At 33.9% G+C, this 21,304-nt stretch overlaps 2 protein-coding genes across 3 annotated transcripts in view; one reads left to right on the top strand and one right to left on the bottom strand.

The window, feature by feature from the left end:
• The window catches only part of LOC142351722 (neuronal acetylcholine receptor subunit alpha-7-like), a gene marked incomplete at its 5' end in the record, with an annotated part of 49,968 nt that extends 47,643 nt beyond the window's left edge, over window positions 1-2,325 (top strand). The window contains one exon of the mRNA XM_075403867.1: window positions 882-2,325. Coding sequence (XP_075259982.1) covers window positions 882-2,252 — 1,371 coding nt within the window. The remainder of the gene's footprint in view (window positions 1-881) is intronic.
• Window positions 2,326-11,576: 9,251 nt separating this feature from the next.
• Window positions 11,577-21,304, bottom strand: part of LOC142351483 (uncharacterized) — a 43,235-nt gene continuing 33,507 nt past the window's right edge. For both annotated transcript variants that reach the window (XM_075403522.1, XM_075403523.1), the window contains exon 6: window positions 11,577-12,003. In XM_075403522.1, the coding sequence (XP_075259637.1) occupies window positions 11,718-12,003 (286 nt within the window). In that variant the 3' untranslated portion in view covers window positions 11,577-11,717. The remainder of the gene's footprint in view (window positions 12,004-21,304) is intronic.

Genomic DNA, 21,304 nt, shown 5'->3' with positions numbered 1-21,304 from the left:
AAATCAAGTTATCCAAGTACATACTTTCCGTAATATTTAACTATTAATTTAGGGTAATTAAAAACAACTTACTGTGTCACGGATCACGTCATTTTCGGCTCTTTTTAACGTCGTTTCTTTTAACTGAATCACTCTAATACCAGGATTAATGACTTGAGATTTGTCTTATATGCCCTCTCTCATCACAAAACTAGAATTTAAACTTAGCTTGATGCTGAAGCCAAGCCCACATCGATTGAAAAGTTTGAAATGGCGATTAAGTTGTCTTTTACAATTATAAAAAGAAATCAAGTTACTAATGAACCTGAACCTACACGATCGGACTGATCCAACTTTGGTTTTGTTATGTTATATTGAAAGTAAAAGTTGGTTCTTTATTTGGGTGCGACCTCACATTCTCACTGAGCCAATTGGTCCAGACTATGGCTTCTTAAATTGAGCTATCATTTCAAGCTGGTTCCATCATATGACAACAACCTTCTTTAGTCGAGTGTAGAGATATATTTTTTTCAAATCCTCAAATCAAATCCTCAAACAGTAATTCCTAAAGCTCTTTTTTGCTTCCCAGAGCAAGCAGTCGTGGGATTTGAGCTCTGAATGATTGAATAAACATTATAATTTTTTTCCGGATCCTGGTTCTGTTCAGGTCCCAAATCATATTTTTGTAGTGCGAATTCTCCATAGTGCAAGCGCCATTTGCCTGCAAGCGCCATAAATGAAATTTTTATGATTCAGTACTGAAATATCATGAGACTCAGGTCCGGGTGGCTTAATTATGGTCATAAATTTCTTCCCGCTGTGCCATTTAACTTCACATAAATTCTGGAAGTCAGTGTTTTATCTGTGAATCATTTACGCTCGTTTCTATTTTTTTGTTTCAGATCCGACTTCATCCTAACAAACTGTGGGTTCCAGACTTACTTCTGGAAAACAGTTTTGGACAGAGTCACGTGCACCAATTAGACTACCAGAACTACGTTGTTGCCAGCTATTTCGGCCTTCTTTACTGGGCTATTCCGATGGTCGTCCTTTCAAAGTGTCGAACTGACGTCACTTACTTCCCATTTGACCATCAAAAATGTTCCATTCGAATGTCATCCTGGACTTACCATAACAAGTTGATCAATTTCACACTTTCACAGTATAACTCTGGAATGGAGGAACCGGTTAGCAACATTGAGTGGACCATAACTGACGTCATAGGGACGTTTTACCCAAACGAAATGACCGCACCTCACCCGTACTACCCGGGCGAAAAAATCAGCTACCCATTCATTGTGTACGATGTAGTTATGAAAAGAAAGCCCAGCTTTTATGTCAATCTTTTAGTGGTACCCTCATTCGTAATTAGCTGGCTTGGGGCTGTTATTTACCTAATTCCAAATGCTTCCGGGGAGAAATTGGGGTTTTCCATTACCCTTTTTCTATCCCTTTACGTCAATCAAGTTATAGTAGCTGAACATTTGCCCCCTTCGGCCGACACCTTTCCATTAATTGCCCGCTTTTACATGCTCATCAGTTTTATGCTGGCATTTTCAGTCTTTCCAACAGTTTTCACTCTTTCCTTCCATTACAAACTAATCCAGACTATAAAGCCAGAGGACTCAAACTGCTCATTTATCTTAAACTGGTTCGAGAAATTAGGTCGATGCAAAAATTTCTGGTTTTTAACGTGCTGTTGCGAGGCTACGTGCAAATGCGTGGCCGAGTTGAACAAAACCAAAAAGAAAGATAAAGAGCATGGGTTTAATTTGGATGAAAATCTTCAATCGTTCACTTTGGTTAATAATCATTACAAAGAAAACTGCAAATATGTGGCGAACGCAGGAAATACCCGACTCTATTACGCAATCAATAACGGCATTCGTCAACTCAATAACTCGACTGCAAATTCGCCGAACGCTCATAAAAGCAATTACGAGAACAATCATGTTGACGACTACAACTCGGTTTTTGACGAAGAACGAATTGATTTCAAACCAAATATCTCCTCACTCGATTCCCCTCCAGTTCACTATCAAAACGCAACACGACGAGACTCGATTCTTGGTTCCACGACGGAGGCGATGTTAGAGAGGGTTCTGACCAAAATTGACAACGTTCTCAACCCGGAACCGGATCGTCTACTGCAACGCTGGCAAGTAATCGCAGCCGGGGTTGACAAACTGGGTTTTTTCGTGTACTGTCTGTCGCTGACTTTGGTAACTGGTATTTTTACATTTGTATTGGTCTTCCGAAACTATCCCGCATAGTCTAGTAGATTAGAGAGTATTTTTGTCAATCGGATCGATGTTGTGATTTATCAAATTTATATTTTTTCGCATCCGTTTTTTTACACTAGCGTAAGATTGTAGGGATCTCTTTCACATGTGCCCCCCCTCCTCCCTCCCCGGGTTACAGACACCCCAGTAATGGACCAGGAAGTTACATATTAAATTATCATGCGATAATATAGCACCTTCTATTGAGGGTGCACCTGACATGCACAAACGCAAAAAGTCCAATAGTCGGGCCTGGATAACCCTGGACCCCTACTATGGCCCCTCTGTTCGTTACCTCAAGCGCACAATTAGAATTTATCTATTTAAGATTTTCAAAACCAAGACTAATTAATTCATTAAACCTAATTTATTTATATTAAGACAAATTTATTCTGTTGTATGTTGAGTATTTTGCGTATGATCATTATTAAACCGAGTATATTGTAATGTAAGATGATTAAACTTGAGGTTAATGTTTCCGAAAGAGCCTTGATTACGATAATTTAAAATTTCTTCTCATGGTTAATGTTGATTGCCTTCAAACTTTTGAAAATTCATTCACTAGTAAGATCTCAAAAAAAACTTTTTCACATTTTGCAAGCCAACGCAAAGTCTTCAAGATGTGGTTCTGCATTTCTGACAAACCTCGAGAAAATTGATTGACAACAGCTTCAGCACAACTCACGGAAATTTTTCTCAAAAATTTAGAATACCGTTATGAGACATTTAAATTTTATCTATCAATATATTTAAAAGTTGTAAGAAAATAGAAATCACAACCTTCCCGGGTTTATTTATTTGAGTTGACAATTAACTTAGTTTCATGACCAGTCGCTTAAAGTTTGCAATTCCGGTATAGTATGTAAATTTAATTCTCCAGAACAAAATTTAAAATCAAAATAAACGGCTCATTTTTCTGCTAAACAAAAAAAATTGAAGTAGTTAAAGTTTCCTTCAAATGGTACAAATTTGATATGCTGATGCAAATGCTAATCTAACATTTTCTCAAATTTTTTGTGATTTACCTTCTGTATTTTAAAAAGTTTTTTTTCTTTTTGACAAATTTTTTGTTGTAGGGAACGGTTACCTGCTTTCAATTTGATCAATTGATCTGTTCTGCAATTTTTTCTGACCAGAACAATATCGCCCCAAACACACCAGGAGAAAATTATCTTTCCAAAATGCACATTTTTTAAAATATCAATTCTTAACTTCGAGACACTGATTAGAATTAAAAGCAATTCTGCTGAAAAATGGCCGATTTCAATAAAAAGATCTCTTGAGCTTTCCATTTTTTTTCCATTTTTTTCCCAATACATTTGTAGGTTTTGTTTTGTTATTAGAAGTCATTTGAAAAAATAGTAGCGGTTTGTAGGTTGCTGATAACCATTTGTGAAAATATTGCTGAGTCTTTCGATTATTACAGTTTTTTTTAAAAAATTCTCATCGTCCATAAACTTTGCCTTTTGTCTGTAGATCTCCTGGCCTGATATTTTTTTCATGATTTCTGAAATGTTTTTTTCCTTTACAAGTTATGTGAGTTGTTTCTGATGTTCATTTTTTGTTGATTTCCCGGCCTGTTTTTTTGTGCAATGTAATGGGCTGTAATGTTACTGTTGAGCTGCAATCTCCAGATAGTATTTGGATTTGTAGCCATGCACATAAAACCGTTCCACTAAGCTTTTTTCGAACTGCTCTCAATTACTCAATGCTGCTTGTTGTTTAATTCTTGAATGAAATAATTCGAGTGTTTCTCTTTCTTTTTGTTCGCAGCGGAAAAATTGGAATCAGTTTAGTGTTTCGTTCCTAATTTGTAGGATGTAGTTTTCTGGTGACTGGTATTTTTACTTTTTTATTGGTTTGCCGAAACTACCCTGCAGAGTCTAGTAGATTAGAGAGTATTTTTGTCAATCGGATCGATGTTGTGATTTATCAAATTTATATTTTTTCGCATCCGTTTTTTACACTAGCGTCAGATTGTACGGATATTTTCCATATGTGCTCCTCCCAGCCTTATCAGTAGCTTACGGACAACCCAGTAGTGGAGCACGAAGTTACATATTAAATTGTCATTGCGATAATATAGCACCTTATATTGGGGGTGCACCTGACATGCACAAACGCAAACGATCCAATCATCGGGTCCTGGAGTACCCTGGACCCCTACTACGTTCCTCTGCTCCTTACCTCATACTCATAAGTAGGAATTATCAATTAAGTTTTTCAAAACCAAGACTAATTTATTCATTAAACATGATTTATTTATTAAGACTAATTTATTCTGTGTATGTTAGGTTTTTTGCGTAAGATCATTACCGAACTGAGTATATGATAACGTATGATGATTAAAATTGAAGTTAATGTTTCCGAAAGAGCCTTGATTATGATCATTTAAAATTTCTTCTCATTGTTAATGTTGATTGCCTTCAAACTTTTGAAAATTCATTCACTAGTAAGATCTCAAAAACAAAATTTCACATTTTGCAAGCCAACGCAAAGTCTTCAAGATGTGGTTCTGCATTTCTGACAAACCTCGAGAAAATTGATTGACAACAGCTTCAGCACAACTCACTGAAATTTTTCTCAAAAATTTAGAATACCGTTATGAGACATTTAAATTTTAACTATCAATATATTTAAAAAAAGTAACAAAATAAAAATCACAACCTTCTTGGGTTTATTTATTTGCTATTTTCATGACCACTCGCTTAAAACTTTCAAGTCCGTTATAGTATGTAAATTTTATTTTGCAGTATAAAACTTGAAATAAAAATAGAAGGTTCCTTTTTCTGCTAAACATAAAAAAGTTGAAGCTGTTATTGCTTCCATCGAATGGTACAAATTTGATATGCTGAAGCAAACGCTATTCTAACATTTTCCCAATTTTTTTGTGATTTTACCTTCGGTATTTTAAGAGGAAGTTTATTTCAATTTCACAAAGCTTTTTGTTGTAAGGAACGGTTATTTTCTTTCAATTTGATCAGTTGATCTGTTCTGCAATTTCTTCTGACCAGAGCAATATTGCTCCAAACACACCAGGAGAAAATTATCTGTCCAAAATGCATTTCTTTTAATAATATCACATCCTAACTTCGAGACACTGATTAGAATTATAAGCAATTCTGCTGGAAAATTGCAGATTTCAATAAAAAGATCTCTTGAGCTTTCCATTTTTTTTCTCAAGTATCCATGATGTTTCCCCAATACATTTGTCGGTTTTGTTTTGTTATGAGACGTCATTTTTTAAAAAAATAGTAGCGGTTTTCTCAACATAGCAGTCCCTTTAATCGCGTTTGGAACTTAATCCACTAGTGTATTAACTTCCTCAATAGGAAAAGATCTCTTTTTTTCTGAAATAAAATATGCTACTAATAACATTTTGTGAAAATATTGCTGAATCTTTCAATTATTGCAATTTTTTTAAAAAAAATTCTCATTGTCCATAAACTTTGCCTTTTGTCTGTAGAACTCCTGGCCTGATAGTTTCATGATTTCTGAAATGTTTTTTTCCTTTACAAGTTATGTGAGTTGTTTCTGATGTTCATTTTTTGTTGATTTTCCCGGCCCGTTTTTTGTGCAATTTAACGGGCTGAAATGTTACTGTTGAGCTGCAATCTCCAGATAATATGTGGATTGTTTGTTTTCACTTTTGGTTTTGTGATTCTGTACCATCCTTTCATCGTTCATTTTAGACTTTAAGTGTTTTCTGTGAGTGTTTTGAGGTAGTTTGGAAATTTCGATCTCTGGAACAAATTTTCTCATTTTTAATGAATTCAGATTCTCAGTCAAAATATCGTCACCGTTAGCTTAGAGCGTAGATCGATCTATAACGTTCTAACGTTTTGTTAAACCTTCGTATAATTTTGAATTTTTCTGAACCAAAGTCATATAAACCTCCAGATTATATTTGACACCAATTGAATTGCCTTCGGATCAACCATTACTTAGGTCTCAATGTGACACCCCCCAAAAGTTTACAAACTATTTTGCGACCACAACAAAAATATTCAAATCAAAGCTACTGCCGTCTGTTAACCTAAATCTTATCATTATTACCATTTTAATCACGCTGGGTTACTTTCATTAGTTTATCAGGGTAGAGTTCGCACAAGAGTTGTTTGAACAGAGGCTACCAATATTTCATGCCTCGAGAACTTTATGCTCCAAATTTTTCTGAAATATTTGTCCTTTTTCAGTCCCGCTGAGTCAAAGTTTGTAATAAGATGTATTATAACCTTATAAACTGTATCAATAATTGATGCGTAACATGAAAAGGCCGTTATCTTTCATGTGATTTTGATAATAAGAGATTCGTAGTTTAAATCCACTACCCTTTGCAGCGAAATACACTATAGGAAAATTGTTTCTTGTAATACTGATAATTTTGTTGCTCATTTTCAATGTTTGATTTCACTCACCCAGTGATTTTTGCTACAGTTTTAGATTCGGTAAAAACCTCGGTATCTGTTTTCTGATTTTTTTCCTATTTGAATTAGTGATTACATTTTAGAATGATATCTAGGAATTTTCGTTTTTTGAGCTCGATTTTCCTGTAAAGGTTTGACGAATATATGTTAAAATTTGTGTTGCAAAAAAGAATTGACAATTTTTGCAAATTCAAATTTGACCCCATCCATTTTAATCTTTACAGAAAAAAATTCTGCAACTTATTTTTCTGGATTCGCGCGCTGTAAAAGACCACCCCGACCACTTTTTTAGAATTTTCTTTCTGATTTTTTTTTATCTATGATGTAGATCAAAAGATGCAAACTTGCAATGCTAATTTAATTTTAGATAACAAAATGAAAATATGATGGAGTCTATGCCTAATAGGCTCTGAAGTTCGATGAACTATTAATGATGATAAGATGGATTATCGCTTTTTCTAAAATTACACTCTCTTTGAAAAGAGCGACTGTATAGTATTACCAGACGAACTTATTTTGTCGCCTCTGTAATTATTAGGTGTCTCAAATTTCAGAGTTCTTCCTCGAAATTTCTTTTTTTTCCACTTCTGCGTCATGGCACTTTGGAAATGTTCGGTTAAATTGATCGCATTTTGAAGATATGCGAAAGTAAATCGATGATGAGGCTAGTATAGGTTTAAAATAATTTATTCATCAGTAAAACGAAAATAGTGAAAATAAGTTCATAGAAATAAATCGAAAACTTACAACTTTCTGATCTGCTTTGCTGTTGATTGACAGTTATAAAAAATTGGAAGTTCGACGTGCATCTTAAATTAGAACCAATAATTTCATAAGGACAATTTTAACTGGCTTCATAGCTATGCAAAATTTCCGTCCGAGTTCTCGCAAATTTGTCTTTTTTGGCACCAAAAAATGAGAACCCGGACGGATTTTAATAACAAAAGGGTACACTTAAGGGGTCAATAATCTGTATAATGTACACCTGTCAATTTTCAACTCAATTTGGTTGGTTTTCGGTCTGATAAAGTCAGAGAAAGTTCAAAAATGTTTGACACGGAAGTTGATAGGAAGATAATCAGATGTCACAATCTGTTATTTCTGAGAGCTAAAAGATTGAGAAAAAGGGAAAGTAATAATTGAATGATGGTTTAAACAAGGAGGTTGAGTAATGAGCGTTTGCACATGCTCCGACCACGCTCATCAGCAATTTTGAGTGTTCGAAAAAAATTGTGTTCGAAAAAAATTGGTGTTTGAGTAAAATAAATCTTACGAACTCAAAAATGAGATAGAATGCGATAGTAAATAATGCCATGTAGAAATTCAGGACCGATGAGACCTGCATCAATGAGACTACGAGACAAGACAAACAATAAAATACATAAAAACAAAAAAATCGATATCTATTCCTAAGAACTCTTGAGTCAAAATACAATCAAAATACAATCAGGTAAACCTAAATTCAACTGTATATTAATTGAAGCAGATGGGATCTGTCCCTAATGGGAGTTGACAACAAGTTGAACAAAAAAGGTACGAAGCTAAAAATCTTTTGAGTTTTTTCAAAGCAATCGTTTTCAAAAGTCGAAAAAATCGTAAATATTTGAATAAAAAATAAATAATCGATCAACTTATGACCTGCGAAAAAATAAAAAGCAAACTGGACCTGTCTGTATTGGTACTGAATCATAAACAGTGCGCCAATACATTTCGAATACTTTGAATACAAAGCTGGACTTATGTTGCTGCTTGTCTAACGAGGGTCCCCTATTGTTCCAATTCTTTCCGTAAAAGAAAATTTGTTCAAAAATAACAATGAACGAGAAAATTTCAAAACTTCCGCAAGTTTTAATACTCAATATCTCCTCAAAAAACAAAAAAAATAAACTGAAACTTTACGACTGAAGGGATTTCTATTGATCACTGTCAACTCTCCACGATTAATAAATCGATCGGCCAAAATTGATTGAAAAAAAAACCATTTTGAGCCCAAAACTTATTGAACGTTTTCTTTTTTTCCCAAAATATTTAAGAAGAAATTGAAAGGTATCCATGAAAATTATCAAAATGATATATTTTCAATGATATCAGCCTGGCAAAGGTTACCAGATAATAATATCTTCGAACTCCAAATCCTATCAGCTGGTAAAATTGTATGGAAGGGATGTTTGTATGGAAACTTAAGGTTGTCTTAATCAGCAAACTTGACTAGACAAAAAAGGCTCACTTTCTAGGATCCGTTTTAACATCAAGGCAATTTTTTTAATTGGTAACAGAACCACACCAGTTTCTTTAAAGCCGGAAACCAATCAAACTAAAATCCTTTTATTAACGTCCTTGAGAGCATTAGATGAACATTTTTTTCATATATGAATTCGTCCTCTGACCACAAATGCCGTACTCATGCCATCGATTTCATCATTTTCTAGAATTCTTTTAAATCGAAGTCTTTTTACACTCCAGTGGACAAAAAAGGCTTACTTTCTAGGATCCGTGTTAACATCAAGGCAATTTTTTTTAATTTGTAACAGAGCCACACCAGTTTCTTAAAAGACGGAAACCAACCAAACTAAAATCCTTTTATTAATGTCCTTGAGAGCATTAGATGAACATTTTTTTCATATATGATTTCGTCCTCTGACCACAACTGCCGTACTCTTGCCATCGATTTCATCATTTTCCTGAATTCTTTTAAATCGATGTCTTTTTACACTCCAGTTTACTGTTTTCTCTCTCTCTCTCATTTATACGCTTCTACTCACTCACTCACTCTATTTTTTTATTTCTCTCTCTCTCCTAAAATTACAGTGTCCGTTATTTTCCTGTTCAACGCTTCAATTTCAGGTCCCATTTTCCCATTTTGGAAATCGTGATGTTCGAACACTTCAGGCGGATAAACAACTTGGCCCTTAAAAATTTCTAGCCTGGGTGCTGAAATATGGCGCAAAATTCCTAGCAGCACATCTCACTATGCTTTTTAAGAAGTGTATTGAACCAAATACTTTTCCATCGGAACTTTAACAAGCATTTGTTTTCCCCGTTTTTAGAAAGGAGATGGAGATAATCCATAAGACTACTGACCAAACTCTGTTACAAGCGCGCTCTCTAAAGTTTTTGAGAAATTGATAATAAGCCAAACAAATTTACACTGAATGAAAACCGCATTCCATCACCCAGGCAATTTGGTTTCAAGACCTCCTTTTCAACACTTGACGCTTTTTTTACAGACACTGAACACACATAAATTGTTTAAAAGTATTTTGTTTCAAATTGTAATCCGTATTCAAATCTATCTAAAGCCTTTGACTCAATCAAACATGATAAACTTTAACAGATGCTAAACTTATTGAGTTTTGAAAGGAGCGCTTTCCAAATGATACAAGCATTTACTCAATAACAACTACCAAAAATTTTGGTTAATAACACAGAGTCTGGCTGCATTGAAAATTACCAGGTGTCCCCCAGGGAACTTTGTTTGCATCCTAATTCCACGAACCAATTTCCTCAACTTCAACGTCACATAAAAATCGCAGTACTTTAAAAAATGTTCTTTTTGCCAGAGCGATAGAGTCTTGGAATGGTTTCATCATATCTAATCAGTAACAAACAGCAACAATCATCACAATCAGAAACAATCCTAATTTTAAAACCGTGAAAACTGTCTTTAAGAAATTTAAAACTTAATGACAACCTGTGTCATGGAAACCTATCATGCAAAGACTTTTTTGCAATAAAAAATACTATTTTGTGCAGAAAAAAGCAATAATCTTCTCATTTACCCTGCGCTCCCATTGGCATGGTGTTTATATAAGTCTTCGGAATTCAAGTGTTCTTTTTTGAAGATCGGCGTCACTTGATCCTTCAATCGTCATAAGATGCACCAAACTGTAATATAACTTATCAAAAAACAGAGGTTTGCTTTGCTAATCTTTTCAGCAGAAGACATTTTGTTATATTTTGAATTAATTAAAACTCGGATTCACAAATTAAAAAAACACACATGTCTGATTCTTTTTGATTTGAAAACGGTTTTTGGCTTGCAATAATTTCACTGGTTTTTGATTGCATAAGTTGAGTCTGCGTTTACTCTTTTGTCCGGTAGCTTTTGTATAAGTTTAAAATATGAACAAATTTTAAATAGTTTTAGTGAAAACGGTGCCGTCAAAATTGCACAGTACTGAATGTGTTCCTTGGGTTGTCGCTGGGCCTCCAAAGAAAGAAACATGTATTAAATTGTTCTAATGAACAAGCTAAGAAACATAATATTATATCGCAGTATATTTGTCCTGGATTTGCTCAGTAATTTTTTCAACTGGTAGTGCGTAATGGTTTACCATTTTTGAGATGACGTGAATGAATATCTTGATAAGTCCACACAATGATACCCTGAATTTTGAAAAGCATCTAAGTTCAGAGAATCTAAATTTGGTGCAATCAATGTTGATTAAAAATGTTAACAGTTGCTCTGAACCTAGATCAGATAAATTAGATAGAGTAACAGCGCTTTGGGTGGCATTTTTTATTTCCTACTTAAATGGATGACAACAGTAGGGTGAATATAGTTATTGAGGCGCTCCTATGGGTTTGCGTGAGCTAGACTGATAAGGATAACTGATAGACAAGCAAGCCAGAACATTCGATATTCTGCAATTGGGGGGGGGGGGGGGGGGGGGGCTAAATTCAAAACTTCACGAACTGTTTCACATATTCAGCCGAATTTTGAAAACGAGACTGCAGATTTCAACTAATCGTGCACGGTTGATTACTGAATGTAAAATTCTCTGCAATTAGTGCTCTAGCTGAGCTGATTTATTACCTTTTACCGAACATATTGTAGTCTAATATATAAGTGCTCCTCTACGTAATAGAACCACTAATAAGAGAAAAATTTCTACAAACAAAAATTTTTAGCTGCGTTGTCCATCGAAATAATTGATTATAAACTTGATTAAAACACATTTTAGTTTACCGTGTCTTCAAATAGATAAAAGTTCGTTGATCAAAGCACCCGCTTATTGTACCAACACAATCATTTCTTCGCCGGTTTCGCTTTTCCTTTCTTTTCAGATTCGAACTTTTTCTTCACGTGGTCAAATGCACCCGCGTTCTCCAACTTACACAACTCGTCCCGACACAATTGGCCATATTGGAAAACACAGTCCTTGCACTTAGGGTTAACTTCGTTGTAGTAAACAAGGGCAGAATTGTCCAGTTTTTCCCGCTTTTTCTTCCCATCATCTTGGGTTGTGGTTATTACTAGGTAGCCATACCGATCTTCGCTCACACTCAGACACTTGTGCATGTATGGCGTAAATCTATTAACAAAAATCAACAAAATTTTGTCGATATTTCAACAATTGGGTGTTGAGAACTAACAGGGCCGAGTTTTTACCGGTAAATAATCCGGGGAGATTTCAACCCTAAAAATGCTGAAAATGTACGACTGGCCCTGAATGCGGTGAACGGTTGAAAGAGTTGCGGTTTACAGCGCTGAATGTAGTGCAACCGGTAATAGTAAATTTTTCAAAACTAAAAACCGCATATCTTACGTCAATTCACCGGTAAAAAAATAACAGCAATCCTTTTTTGCGCTGGATTATTGTTAGATATCATTTTTAGCAGCGGAAATTTTATTTTTAACGCCAATTGTTGGTAGCAGTGTTGGTAGCTTATGCGATTTAAAAAAAAACTCACCTCTAAAAATTGCTAATCTTACAAAAATCCACCACATATATATTTTCCATAAAGTGGACTGAAAGTTCAAAAAAAATTCTTAGAAGAAAGTTACTGGTAGAGCAGTGGAAGAGGATGTGGTAGCAGGCAGTGAGGGTAAAAATTTGAACATGAATACAAAAGTTTTTTAATAGGAATTCCGATGAATGCGGCGGAAATAAGAATTTCACCGCTAAAAACCGCAAATCTTACAGACGTTCATCATTATTTCTCAAACCTCAATTCTTACTTAAGCTCCACCTCCGCTTCCACCTCATTCCGCTTCCACCTCATTCATCGTTAAGCGCTTTGGGGTTAAAATTTTTTCTCAGCCATTCACCGAAATTTTTATATTCGAATCTTCAAGTTTCAGTGATAACTGTGTTGAAAATGGTGAATGTTTGTACGTCTCATAGAAACTTGATCATCAAGACTTGACCATCTTGGCGGTGAAGCTTTCATTTCATCGCATTAAACCTCAATCAAGATTTCCTACAAGAATAATGCGTTTGCAAGGATTTGAACTCAAGATTTAGTTCCGTTTTCCGGGTGACAAAATGATTTACAATGTAATGACACGGGATCTGTCACCGAGGGAGGAGCATAGCGTACTGGGGAGTTGGCGGGCACTCAATCCCCAGGCTACACCCATCATCATTTTATAACCCTAGTCACGATCTGGGCTAGCCCGGCTACATAGACAACCAAGAATAATTATGTCACCATTGTTTTTATACAGAAATGCAGAAAATTTTTATTAGACTGTTTTTAACTGTTTATGTTGAAATACGCTGTCAGGCAAGATGTGTAAAAATCATCTCAATCACAAAGGTCATCTAAGGGATCTGAACCTAATACTTGTTCAAGAACAAGCTTGATTTAGCTTGATTTCCTTATTTGTGTTGATTAATCAATGACTTCTGATTCATATTGAGATGTAAAATTTGCGGGTTTTATGTTTTGCACACTTGTGCAACCCAGAAATTCATTGTAATCTGGAAATTTAAAGTGAATAGGTAGGAAACATTGGTGATCTTTTACTATGAAAGCACCTTGAAAGCAACCAAACTTCTGAAATTGATACACTGGGAAGAAAGTAATTTTTAACAAAATCAGATAGTATTTTTGAAATTTTTTTCCACAATACCATTCCTAATGTTCCTATGACTCAATCTAGTAGCTGTATTTTGAGAAAGGCGCAGTCAATTACCAAAAATAACGAAAGACCAGAATAAAAAGAGTAGAGATTTGGAAAAAAGGAGAAAGAAAGGAAAATAAACAGTTACAAAAGAATAATTTGCAGAAAAGTAATGTCTGCAGACGAATATCTCTCAGTAACCAACTAGGCTTAATGTTATTTTGAAATTCGAATTGAGAAAAAAGTTAACAAGAATGCGTCTCCATCCGAAATAACTCTAATATGGTTGTATACATAAAATACCTACTAATCATTTATATACATAACTAATATCTTATTTATATACTTAGTGTCTTATATATATATATATATATATATATATAACTCTGTCCACGTTTCTGATAAAAACCCATTTGTTCCACTTTCCACTTGCTGAAACAATTCCAATTCCATGTTTCCAGATGAGATTAGTCTTCAATAAAAGATTCTTAGTTGTGATGATGCGTGTACACTGTTTTCAGCTCTGAATTAGATAGTATTTATCCACATACACACATACACACATTGAAATAAAAAAACACTCGAATATTGTTCAAATCGAAATTAAAAATCAAATATTAAAATATTTGAATTGAGATAAAAAAAAATGTAAAGCAACAAAGAGCACAAGAATTACAGTAAAATATTTTCTACTTAAGATGGCACTTCAAAAAGAAGAAAAAACTTCGGATTGAGTTTGTTTGTTTGAGAAACGATCAACTAGTAACCGTCAGTTTGAAAAATTGATAATAACAAAATGGAATTTAATCTTCCGTAATAAATTGACGTTCTATGACTATCTGCAAAGTTCATCAGACCCAACAAAATTTTGAATAAACAAAAATTTGGACTAAAACACATTTCACATCATTGAGAAAAAATTCGAATTTTTCACCTCTATTTTTAGAACAAAGAAGTTTTGTTTCAAAAAGTTAAAAACTCGTTTTGCTGCTTTCATATAAAAGCGTTTATACCATCGTGCCACAGAATATTTAAAACGTCAACACATTAACGCAACGACAAAAAAAAACATCCAGAGTATCTGTTTCACTAGAGCAAACAAACTGCTTAGTCTTACGCGTGTTTTCTGAAGTTGATTTTGATAATACGCGATGCATTCGGCAGTTACCGAAACTTAACAAAAATCAAAACTGACAAACTGATAGATCAAACAAGAACAAAAAGCAAAACTGTTGCAATAGCACCTGCAACAATATGCCAAGCGACAACAAAGAGAAAAAGACGATACATCAACATCTGCAGAGGAGAGAAGCAGAATGGACAGATAAGGTTGACAGATAATTTGTCCTATTTGTCTCTTTTCAACATAACTGCAAATAGACGAACTCTTTTGGATATCACCGCACGCAAATTAAATTAAATGAAATGATGGAGATATCAGCAGAACGTAGTCCGGTTATCTTGAGATGAAAAAATATGGCAAAGAGCGTTTAAGAGAAGTTAGCTACACTCTCCGGAATCCAACCCACATGGTTTTACTAATTACAGCATTCACATCGAAAGAGTCTACAATCAAAGTTGCTGAAAAACTTCAACAAAACTTAGTTTTTCATATGAAGCCTAATAACTATTTTCACACATCCTTGTCATTCAACAACCCAGTACTCCACTTGCAACCGATCGAATTAAAATACAGAAGCAAAGATTTGTTTTATCACCAGTTTTCACCTGTCTACTTGGCTTATATGTTGCACCGGAAGAAAGTAAAACAAGTTTATACAGACAAAAACAGGAAGCCAAAATATCCTAAACTATTACAACAGATGATCACTACAGACTGGACAATTCAAAAAAACTTGAAATGACTGAAAGGCAACAGAAGAATAACGTTAACTCTAATGTCAAAATCTTTCATTGTAAAAATGAAAGTTTATTGAGTTTTATCCTCAAGCACATATCTCGGAGTGTTCAAGCACAAGCTTGATTTGTCTTGATTTATTTATTTGTTTTGATTGATTGATGACTTCGGATTCTTTTTGATTTAAAAAATTTGCGACTTTTATATTTTACCTACTTGTGCAACCTAGCAGTTCTTTGTTATCTTGAAATCCCTTGTGAATAAGTAGTAAACAATGCCTGTTATTATAGGTGAAACTTTCGATTTTAATTCTCAGATCGCTGTTAACTCTCCTCTTCTGAAGATAATCATATGACGACGACGAGTCGAAACAGCTTTTCCGATAATCTTCTTAATAATAAAGAAAACAGTCCGCAACAATAGTTTTTTTTATAATAGCAAGGAATTCAACTAAGTAAAAATACTGTCAGTTGTGACATTTACTCTATAGAGATACTTTTTCACTGAGTCCTGCACTGATTTCTATCGTGAGGTTACTCAAAAAATTGAGACTTTTTTCGTGCGTTATCACTCTCCCAACTGCACACATCTAACCAGACTACCAACTACTGAAAGAATGCACCTGCGCTGGTTTTGAACCAGTATTTTTTCTCAAGTCTGTCAAGCTTAATAATCATTAAACCATTTTAATTTAAACTCTTGAACGTGGGCATTATTTATAACACATTTTTCTTTGTTTTTAATTTCCTCAAAGCGTCATCTCTGTAACGAAGGCTATACGTTGAACAAGTACAGTTTCATGTTAAGCTATTTCAAGTTTATTTTATGAACAATTTACATTAAGTTTTTCCTTCTCAATCTTCTAACAATTAAGAACGAAAATTGATACATCTGATTACCTATTGTCTGGGTTATACCTACAATTTGACCATGCGGGCAAAAAGCGGCATCTCTGATAGACAAAAATTAGCACTTAATGCGTAGCTATACAATCAGGGCGTAGTTTATTGAAGCCTTCTCAATAGTGCGGAAAGCATCATTGATCGCTAATGATATATAAACAGGTGATCCGCGGGGCATAAGCTTGTAGAGCAATGAAACCTTAGAAAATACTCATAGTTTTACCATTCAATTTATTATACTACCCAAAATACTGCCCTATTTAACATTGAATTAAAACGCTCATATAAATGAGATATTATCTCAAATATTGGTATTAAACTGAAAGGTGTAAAACTTAACACATGTAATCGCACAAAATTCACAAGTTATTTTACTATGGCTAAATTATGCACGTTCCAATTTTGTTCACAAAAACATGAAATGCCTCCTTTTGGGTCGTAATAAAGCCCAAAGTTTCCCAAATTAAATCCATGTCTTGTTTGGGCTGAAGAAATTCGCTTTGATGTGCTAAAATTATCGGTATCTCTGTTTGAATAATCGGATCTCAAAATATCCAGACTTATAATTTCTCTCCGTTCTAATTATTTTACTATTATTACTAGTTTTTCATGCACCTCGAGCTCAAAGGGTTTTCAAAGTTTGCTTTCAATCGTTTCAGCCTTGAAGATTATGAGAGTCAAGATTATATGACTGCATTTTATGGTCGTCTTAGAAAGTTTTTAAAATTCTATATTTAGAGAAAAATACAAGTTTTCATGGCCATATACATTGCAGTTTTTCTTCATGCCCAAAATATTTTCCGCGTTGGGAAGCACAATTAAAAAATATTTTTAACAAAGTTTTGGACGAAAATAATACTGAAGAAGAGTTATTTAATAGAAAATGTGCTATAGATAAGTTTGTGTGTACTTTTGCTTGCTTTTTTCTACCCGTGTATTAATCATCATACATCTGTAAAAATGCAAATATGATGTTTAAGTAAATTGAATCGAAAAATAGCATTTTCTTTATCTTTTATATGTTGAGCAGTTTTACCGTGATTCGTACTCGATAGATCTTCTCTGAAAAGCACACTAATAAACTCTGAGCCCAGGGTACCGAACTTGACTTCAGAGCTGCCTGACCCAGACGAAATGAATGGATGGCTAGCAACTGGCCACATTCGAGCAGCGTTATGGATATAGTTGAGGACACCCCCCTTTTCGTTGTAGCTTTTTACATTTTTCTTTTTACGGTCCTCGAAAAAATCAATCAGTTCATCCAGAAGAAATTCAAAGATCTTCATTGTGGTTTAGTGTGGCGACTAGCCATCTGCGAAAAATCAAAGTCAACAGGCGTGGAAAAATTACCCTAGAAATTACACGTTAAATGTAGCATCATACAAAGAAAGAAAGAAAGAAAGAATAAATTTCTCCTTTTTATGATAAAATAAATCAATTTAAAACAATTTAATTACTTAGATTATTATCAACATTATTATATATCATAATAACAAAAGATATCTCGGAGAGGACAAATAGACGGGGCTATTAAACCCACCTAGTATCTGCCCTGGCTAAACTTAAATAGTTAAGAAGAGAAAAAAACGATAACTAAAATTTTTGATGCTGAAAACAGAAAAAAAAACGGTTTTTAAGCTCCAAAACAATTCTATTTTTTGAACCATATATCAACAAAAAAAGTATCAGTCATTTTAAGCTAGAAAAAATTTTCCAAAAGCAATATTAATATAAATCCTGGGCAATTCTCGGTGTTTTCAAATCGAGCTTTTTTTTTCTTGACGACGCACAACTTACTTTGAAAATCATCTATGCTTTGACCCTGTCTCTTCGGTTTTAAAGTGAAATTGTGGCATGTACACAAAGATTATCGAGGACAAATGAAACATAAAAAAGATAAATTCTAGAAATAACCTTTTATTAGCACCTTAATTGTAAAACTATTTACGAAACAGCAACTTTAATAATTGAATTGAAGGCTTCAGTTATTAGTTAGACAACAACATTAGTTAATGAGCGGAAAATTTTTGACAAATTTCCTTTTACAAACTTTAATGATGTAATTTAGAGCTGTTACGATCTTTCTGACTAACTTTTCAACAAACTGATGTTTCATGAAAATTTCCAAAGCTGTATAAAAACCCACCCAATGATCACATGCAAAAAATCATCTTGTCACTCACAAAAACGAACCTGAGAAATTTAATATGACCTGACGAAGACTATGAGTGCAACGAAAGTCATATCTTTTCAACTGTTAAAACAATTGAAACTTCGTTTCTTCAAACGCATAGACACTCTAATAAACAGCGTCGAAATGACCAACTAAAAACCTATTATGAGAGTTTTTGAAACTAAACACTAAGTTTGATATTTTAAGACTTGTCAAAAAAGGCTCAATCCGCAAAAATTTATTCAATGAATCGTTCTTTGAATCAATATTGAGCTTGACAAAAATGTTGAAACAATGCTCAGCATAAATTCAAGACGTTAAGTATACGAATAAAAGAATACGTTGACAAGCAGCAACTCAAAGAACCGTTAAAGATCTAAAAAAACTCTACTGAATGACAGTTTTATCAAAATATAAAAACTTTAATGCTGGCCAATCAAAATTTTAATACTGATTTCTGATTGGCTGATCGCTCAACAAATTCTCCATGTTTAAAAATAGAATATGAGTGTGAAGCTAAAATTGCTTTGAAATCGTGTTGTGCTGAAAGAGAAAAAAATAAAGTTTTGGGAAACTGCATGATCTCCCGGTCGGCGGGTGATGAGCTGGTTGTGAAAATCTATAGGGCCGCTGAAGTAGGGCCATGCGGTAAAATTTGTAATCTCGATTTAGGTTATGTCGAATTTAGGCTAACTGAAGGCATAGAGTTTGTTTCAAATTTCTCAACCAATTGGTTTCGTAGAAAATTCCCTTTTCAGTACGTATATTTGTTGAGACGTCACCCTTTCAAAACTCTCCGTTGATATCCATACAAAACAAATTTGATAAATGGCAAATAATTCAGTAAAAATGCAGTTAAATGCTAGGTTTCTGGAAACAACTGAAGTTTTACAGATGAGCAGGGATAATGTAGCTTATTTTGACTTCAAAACAAGTAAAAGCCTAAAAATCTCGAATACCGTGTCCTATGGAAAATCATTTTCATTATCCCCACAAGAACAACGGAGCAAACAGACTGAACAAACCTACTCAAGTTTTACTGAAGTCCACTTCAAGATTTTACTATAAAAAAGTACCACTATTTAACTTTTTTTTGGCTTACTTATTAATTTTTTTAAGTTTTCTTTTAGCAAACTCTCAGGTTTTTTTCTATAAACTTTTTGTTTTAAAATGGACTCCTGAGAATTTTTCTTTCTGCCTAAAAACATCTACATTAAGCAAATGTTTTCGACGTTGTCTGTAAAAATAACTGAAGAAATCCATTGAGAAGTTTCAATTCTTGGCAGGTTTTCTTGTGATAAAACTCAGCGTCTTCTACGGCGTACATATTTACGGGCCAAAATTGATAGAACGATAAAAACAACCTTGAGCATTATTGAGTCACCCCAAACTAAGACAGGGTTGGGGCAAAACTCCTTTTGCGTGTAGGTTAGGTTGGATGGTGGATCTGAAAATATTTTCGTCTAATCTCAAGGCGGGTAACTTTTAGAATTGTTCAATGACCGTTTTGAACTCAATGTGACGGCTAGATAACACAAAATGAACTGTGCTGACATTTAAAATAATATATACATGTGTTCACCCTTGTCACTATTAATAATCCTAAGACCGTCTTTATGAATTAATCATTATTATTTAACACAATACCCACAAGTTTTTAATTAAATCTCACATGTTTTTTAAATATTTTTAGAACACAAACTCATAGCAATGTTAGCTTATTTGAAACACAATTTCATTTCAGTCACTTTTTACATCCTGAATTTTATACTGCTTAAATCAAACTGAAAGGTCGCGACCTTGATTTGCCCACCCCCTTCACTTTTCCAAATGAAAACCCGGGAATTAAGCTACCAGAATCCCCGCCTGAACAACTTTTCCATTAAAAGGCGGAGTTCTCTCTAAGACATTTAATAAATTCGACTATATGAGATTTAATCTTTAATTCTTATAGATACAATAGGTGATCTCAGCACACGCGAAATAAACAATAATGAAAAAAAATGTGTTTGTATTATTAAGCGCGTATTAAAACAAGTCTAATATATTTATAGTGTGTCTATGATGTCTGTAGGGCTTTCCATCCATTTGTTGATTGTATTAAAATTCATGCTTGTTAAAATCGATAGCAAACGAAGTGTAAGTTAATTTTGCCGCGACATCTGCAAGGCGCTGAATCGTTGATTAAAAATGTCATCAGGGTTAGTTCAAACTTGAGAAATAAACCCATATAAAGAAACTTTACATTCTCATGCGCGTAGAGAGACAACCTTGGGGCACATTGTAGCATTTTACGAATGAATTTGTTTGAAATATGATTGATATCAAAATATATATGCCCAAAAATTTAAAAGCAACCAAATAACTTAATCGAAAAAAGTAATCAGATTATTTTATTTTTAGCCAACATTCATTTCAATGAGCTTGAACTTTTCCAAATCAAAAATTGTCTGACCAAACTGAACAAAAGGAGCAGAAATCGCACATACAATCTTTCTGGAATTTCTCTGGACAGCTTTAAAAGTTTTCAACATTTGGTACACCCAAACATACACACACACAAAAGCACCCATACAAACGCACGCACACAAACACAAACACACACACACACACACACACAAATATATATATATATATATATATATATGAATATAAATAAATATATATTTTGAAATCTTCTCAAATGGGTCGAGTTAGCAACCTTGGGTACATTGTAGCATTTTATAAAAGAATTTGTTAGATTTAAGCAACCAAATAACCTAATCGAATAAAAAAACTACTCAAAGTACTTTACTTCTATCCAACGATCATTTCAATGAGCTTGAATTTTTAC

This window comes from Convolutriloba macropyga, chromosome 13, assembly GCF_964194025.1.
Source record: "Convolutriloba macropyga chromosome 13, txConMacr16.3, whole genome shotgun sequence".
Taxonomy (NCBI): domain Eukaryota; kingdom Metazoa; phylum Xenacoelomorpha; order Acoela; family Convolutidae; genus Convolutriloba; species Convolutriloba macropyga.
Note: the sequence above shows the minus strand (reverse complement) of the source record. Positions and strands in the feature narration are given on the sequence as shown.